The sequence below is a fragment of the Hibiscus syriacus genome, unplaced genomic scaffold, assembly GCF_006381635.1.
Source record: "Hibiscus syriacus cultivar Baekdansim isolate YM2019G1 unplaced genomic scaffold, ASM638163v2 tig00110332_pilon, whole genome shotgun sequence".
Classification (NCBI taxonomy): domain Eukaryota; kingdom Viridiplantae; phylum Streptophyta; class Magnoliopsida; order Malvales; family Malvaceae; genus Hibiscus; species Hibiscus syriacus.
The window spans coordinates 1,843,152-1,850,117 of record NW_024062688.1 but is presented as its reverse complement, the minus strand read 5'-3'; the positions used below and the strand labels follow the sequence as shown (position 1 = coordinate 1,850,117).

The following is a 6,966-nucleotide window of genomic DNA, read 5'->3' as shown; positions in this document are numbered from 1 at the left end:
AAAATGGAAGCAACTGCCTTTATCCCCCTTTTTTTTTGATGAAGGTCATGAACGAAAACATTAATATTTTGTGTGTGCAAGCCTACTAAAGTAGGAGGCTTCATTTCTTTGTTATCATGGTTCTACGATTAAGGTCTAGTGCATAGCATCTGTATTCATATAATCATCATAGGGCCATCTCTTCCATCTTGAATAAAACCGATGGCCTAACCCTAAAACTTTTAGCAAACACCCATACACCTTTCTTTTGAATAACCACCAAAGAACATGCAGTTGTGTTAGGGAGAACCATGTCAGCCCCGTCCAATTTTTGGAGTCCAAATCATGCATCTGATCTTTTTCTTGAAAACGAAAAGATCGAGCTCGCAACGTTCTTCCCTTTAAATCAACTGTGTTTTCATGCTTTTATTTTGAATTGAGGAACAAGTTTCCAATTCAACCTAGAAAAGGAACTTGTAGTTCTTGTTCCCCCACATTTTTTTAGTTAGGGGTTGTTGTGAAGGATAGAAGTAATTTAAGGAAAACTCTGCTGGATGCATCAAAATGTGACTTATGTATACACGGGTATCAGATTATACATATAATTATGTTGTGACAACGGAAATGCTCGAGTGTGTTGGATAAATTTTTTGTGATATTGGAATGCATGAGAATTACTCTCCACTATATTAAATGTTCATCATTGTGCCTGAAGCACCCTATTATCCTGAAGTTACAGGGTTAATTTATTAGGCAGCGATGTCTAATGCTCCTAGGTATTCTCCATCTATATATGTGGATTTTGTTGAAGATGGTTCGAGCTTGTATTCGAAAGATGGGTAGAGCTTTGATAGCGCCTTGTTATTCTGGACACTTTTCTATTTTTTAATGAGAATGTTTTACAATTTACAATAATTTCGGTTACAATCAAAATATTATAGAGAAGATAACATTTTTTTGTAGGCGCCATTGATAACCGAAACTAAAAAGTTATGCCATTGATAACATTTTGGGTGCTATAAAATTTTATCTTTTTTTGACTCTCTCTTGTAATGAAGAATAGAAATGCTGAAACATTTCAGACAAGACGCCTGATATTCAAACATTAAAGCACAGTGCTTAATGTAACAAATAAAGGTAACATCTTCAAACATATTAATGGTGAATGAACCGCATACATGCGTTTTAGTGCAAGTCCTCTTTTTTTTTAAAAAAATAGTGCAAGTCCTAGGTTTAAAAAGTAGACAATATAATATCACGGACATATAATACGACAAGTCCCTTTATAAAAATGCAGCAGAGAGACAACTCTATCATGTTTGTCTGAAAATGAAAGAAAGCTGCTTTTGTCAAATCTAAACTTCCATTCAATTTGGCAAAGTTAATGCAGGAGAAAGCATATTAGTTACTCATACCTTAAAACGAGGAAACCTAAAAAACAAAACATAACTTGGCCATTTTCCTTGCTGATAATACTACATCAGAAAAGTGAATACCCCGAGTTGAAACACATCACCTAAACTCGGCATCATGGTGTAGGTGCTTGGATGGTCATTGGGAGTATAAAAAGCTCCCATGCAATCATCTTGAACCATCAATGGAGGATGATTGAAAATAGGCGGGAGTTGATTGGAACTCATAAAGCCAGGGAACTCAATCTCATTGGACTTGGGCAAGGGCAAGTCCTCAAAGCTACCACAATGAGATTGGTTGGAGTTTTGATCCATGGAGTTTGAAGGAGGGTTCAAGCAGTTATAAGGAACAATGCAGGCCAAGTAACCCGAGTTATCAGCAGCAGCACTGCTGCTAGTGAGAGACAAGGAACTGTTTTCTGGTTCAGTGGGGGTTTCAAAAATGTGAGGCCGAGGTTGTTCAAAGTTATTTTTTGTTGGTAGTAAAACAGATTGGACATGGGAAGGGGACATGTACACAAAGTTGGTCGTGGCTTGAGTCCCTTTGATGGAGATGGCAGCTCGATCATAAGCGAGTGCGGCTTCTTGAGCCGTGTCGAAAGTGCCGAGCCAATACCTTTCCTTGGTGGTGGGGTCCCTGATTTCAGCAGCGTATCGACCCCATGGCCGCCGTCTGACGCCCAGAAACCTCCCCGGGTCGTTTGATTTCCTCCGGCCTCGCCTTTCGTTACACTTGTTCCTTTGAAGCATCATGAAAGGTTGATGAGGAGTTTGAACACCATACGCATTATCCATGGTTTATATATGAAAATTTGTGACAGAAATGAAAGGGAGAGAAGAGTTGTGAGCAAGTGTTTGTTAAGAGCTAAGGGTAAGTGTATATAGGAATAGGGGAGTGATTGAAGAAGATGGAAAGGGACACTGCTGTGCCTGTGCCTGTGCCTGTGCCTCATTCCCTAGAGAAACCAACGTAGTACCCTCTTCTATGTCATATCCCACTAATTCAAATATGATAAAAGAAATCATAATATAAATCAAATTTTGTTACACTGCAATATAGATGTAAATAATATATTATTTATAAAATTATTTAGTGAATTTTCTTAGTCTAAATTATATAAAATTGTTATTATATTATTATTTATTATTATATTATATTATATTTTTTATTGAATTAAATTTTAATTAATCTGTATCATCAATTCATTTTTAAATTTAATGAATTATAAAAATATTAAAATATTAAAAAATCGTACTGATAAATAATTGGTTTAGTGACCAAATGCGTTGTGAAGTGTTAAAATTTCTTGTGAGACATATTTTCAAGGTTTTATTCGTATAAAATTCTTCTCTCTCATCCAATTGAATTGACGTAATTGAAGTAATGATAAAAGTATTTATTAACATTCGATTAAATCATTATTGTTATTTTATTTTTTTATTTTAACTTTTAAAATTTTTTTTAGAGTAAAAAAATTTCTTCATGAATAAAAATTATTAGTCGATAAATGGTTAATGTTCTAGAATAAAAAAAATTGTCATACAATGAAATGTTAGAATCCAAATACTCTAAAAAAATAAGTGTTAAAATGATTAATTAGTCAGACGTTAGAGATAATTTTACTTTAAAATAAAAAATTAAAAGACAAAAATAGTCTAAAAAAGTGAATCAAAATGATTATTTAATCAAATATTTAATAATGTTTTTGACTTTATACCAGAATTAAGAGTGTATTTAGTTAATATATATCATTCAATTATAAAATCAGTTAACAAGTAAAAAAAACAGTTTTATTTTCCTATGAAAAGATACGTACAGCTATTAAGCTATTATTTGGTATATTTTTTGTATAACAATTTATTTATTTTTAGTTTTGAATTTTTAAATTTTAAATATTAAATTTTATGCATAAACTTTAAATCCTAAGGCTTAAATAGGATTTACACCGCTTGTAAAATAGATAGAATCGTAAACTAAAATTTACACCGCTTCTGTAAAAGACAAATTTTCGTAATTATTTAGTATATTAGGAGAGGACTTTTTTTAACCCAACGAACGATGTTAACAATTACCGTTGCACTAATAAATAGTTTGTTTTCATCATTAATATCTTTTATTTCTTTTTGAATTGTTTAATTAGAGTTTTTAAACTCTTTTCTTATATGTCCCTATTATGGTCATACTTTCATTATTTTTATTATTTAGTGGCTTGTTTATAGATAAAATGTTTGATTGATGTGATCATTTTAATTTAATTTTATAAATTTTCTTTTATATGATGGTGATTGTATTTTCAATTTATTATTAAAATTAGCATATTTTATTTATTACAAAAAATAATTATTTTACCAACGAGTTAGTTCAAGTAATAAATAATTTGATATTTGTTGGGAAATTAGGCTAAATAACATATGAAATAAACAAACAATAAAGAAAATAAAGAATATAAGATTTAACGAGGTTCGACAAGGTGTCTACGTCCCCGGGAGCGAAGAGCGATTTTTTCTTATTATTAGCAATAATAATAACAATTAGGTTACAATTACATAATATAAAGGCAATCTCAATACAAATACCAAAATAACCCCGTACCGTATCGCGCACCCCCTGCACCCCCAACCCACTTAATCCTAGCCCACAGACTATATGAGTCATGCCTAACAATATTAAAATTAAGTCTCGAGTTTAAGATTTTGTGTATGTATAAAATTATTATTAAGGGATTCACCCCATCAAAACTAAGTGTACGACGTAGGTCGATTCGAATTAGTCAGGATGAAACCCTAAAATCGACAGGAAAATGTTTTTGTTTTTCGGCTCTAATGATTTTATGGTTTAACTATATCCAATGTCCATATATTATTTTTTACAATTTAATATTTAATCTTTATATTTTAATTTTTTACACAATTGAATTTATATTATTCTATATATTATTGAGACTTTCAAATTCTCAATACTCAAATAAATAATTCACGAGAATAAAAGAAATTATTTCAAAATCTTTTAATTGTTGTCTTAAAGTCTCGTTTGAATCAAAATCATAGAAAACTAGATGGTGTAAATGATGCAAATATTACATAAGATGAATGTAAGCTCCGAGGTTTTGTTGAAGTCTATGATAAAGTCACGTGTAACCGCGTATTTAGCTGCCTACTCTACCTCCTAAACAAATATTAGTATGCCACCACCGCCCTCCATTCATCATTAACTTGTATCCAATTATTTTATTCGATACAAGTTGAGTTAAATTTAGTCTATATAATTTTATTTATTTTATTTAAAATTTAACATTAAAATAGATAGGGTTGTATAAATTAAATTTTACAGTATATATACTGTAAAATTTAAATTAGATGATGAGATTTACGTTATGAAACTTTTATTTTCTTTAATTATTACTTGTATTATTTAATTTAATTTATTATATATATATAGAATTGTAAATTAATTATGTGAATAAAACATATATCTAGAAATGTATGTTACCATAAATTAAATATTATATATATTTGATTAATTTGGGGTATTATAAGATAACATTTATTTAAAGATAACTCTCAATAATTTGAGATTAAATGCTCACATACTGACATTCAAGGTGCTCAAACCTAAGACCTCAAGGAAAAAATAATTTTTTTACCATTGAGATCGTTCGATTTGTGTAGAATAATATCATTTATTTAAATGTTTAGAGATTATTTTCAAATATAATATAAGAATTTTACGTGAAATGCGTACGTGATTTTATACATTTTCTAATATTATACGTATGTGTATGCATATACGTAATTAATTTTTTTTTTAAATTTTCACTATAAAAAAGTAACTTAGAATGAAAATATTATGCCACGTAACCTGGTGAGGCAAACCAAACCTTGAATCTGCAAGAGTGAGAGGGGGGTTTACGCACGTCAGCACTGTTACCACACCATCTCGTTTACAATTCCTCAGTACACCGTGCGATGACGTGTCGATCGCAAAGTGATCGTCCGTTAAATACAAAGATGATGTGTCGAACGGTGAGACACGACACGTTTCTGAAACAGTGGATTCGTAACGTGATGGATACGAGGTTAATGGGGGGTGGAGATTTGGTAAAAAGTGTCATTGAGTTTTGCAGAAACTGATTTTGACAGCCTTGATTTGGGGGAAGTTTTGCCATACATTAGATTAATATACGGTTAAAAAACTATAGAAAATGAATGTAATAGGAAATGTGATCATAGAATAAAAGAGTTTGTTTAGTTCTAAAAAAATATTTTTTATTTTTGATTTTAGAAAATAATTTTTATTTTTAATTTTTTGAAAATTTAAAAATATGTTTGATCTATATAAATGAAAATTTGAATTCAAAACTAAAATATTAAAAATATATTTGATATCTAATTTTTTAAAATAGAAATAAAAAGAATAGTTTTAAATAATTAAATTAGATTATAATTATGAAAAATCTTACATAAGTTTAACATATGAGTTATACAAATATAAAACAATAAAGTTGAAAATAAATTTTATAACACAAAATTTATTTTAATTTATAATAAAAATATAATATTAATGCATATTAGATATTAGTTTAATTTTAAAAATACACAAAAATATTTTTATAAGTAATAACACACAAAAGTGTCATTAACATAAAAAATATGTTTAGTGATAGCTGAACCCTTAAACTTTAAGAAAATAATTAGTGTAACCCCTAAAAATTCTTTTACCCCAACTATGATCGTTAAACTTTAAAAAAATATTAATCAAACCCTTTGAACAACAAAATCAAATGTTGACAGTCACAAAACTTACATGACAGTTCACAAACTTGACAATCTATAATATTGATGTGACAGTTCGTAATACTATTGTGACATTACTCGATGGACGGTGATGTGGTAGATGAACTTAATTTGATTATTTTAGAAAGTTTGAGGACTTATTAATTTTTAAAAAAATCTTAAATTTATTTAAATTAATAAAATATAGAATATAAAACATTATTAAAATATTCAATAAATTAAATTTAAAAAATACTACAAAATCAAATTATTAAAATAAATTAATTTAAGGATTACATTGAGTGTAAAAAATGTTTAAGGACCATATTGACTTTTTTACAAAAATTTGAGGGTTTCAGCTACCATTAAATAAAAGATTAGAATTAGAATTATTTAAACATGTGTAAGCTATGTTAAAAACTTAGATATAATTTTTTTTTATTTTTTGAATTTCCAAAACAATTTTCATGAAAATAGTGAAAACATAAAAACTTTTTTATGTTTTTATATTTTCACTTATTTTTGTTTTCATTTTCTAATTTTACAACCAAACATGTTTTATTTAACGTTTTCTATTTTTATGAAAATGGAAATAATCTATATTTTCTAAAACCAAATGGATATTTTAATTGGCCGCAACTTAAAACATTAACTTTTTTAACAATTTTGGTAGTTCAAAAAAGTTATGAAAAATATAATATTTTCCGTTAAATTAAAAATATTAAAAACAAGTTAGCATTTTAAATTAATATAAAAGTATTATAAATTTTCTCACATTTTCAGTTATACTTACATTTTTTTT

At 28.3% G+C, this 6,966-nt stretch overlaps 1 protein-coding gene across 1 annotated transcript; it reads right to left on the bottom strand.

Moving 5' to 3' along the window:
* Positions 1-1,454: 1,454 nt before the first annotated feature.
* Positions 1,455-2,186, bottom strand: LOC120119228 (ethylene-responsive transcription factor ERF086-like). Its single transcript, XM_039139074.1, has one exon. The coding sequence runs from the start codon at positions 2,184-2,186 to the stop codon at positions 1,455-1,457; it is 732 nt and encodes a 243-aa protein (XP_038995005.1).
* Positions 2,187-6,966: the final 4,780 nt, after the last annotated feature.

Coding starts and splice junctions, on each gene's coding strand:
- LOC120119228 (XM_039139074.1), bottom strand. CDS start 2,186: ATGGATAATGCGTATGGTGTTCAAACTCCTCATCAACCTTTCATGATG.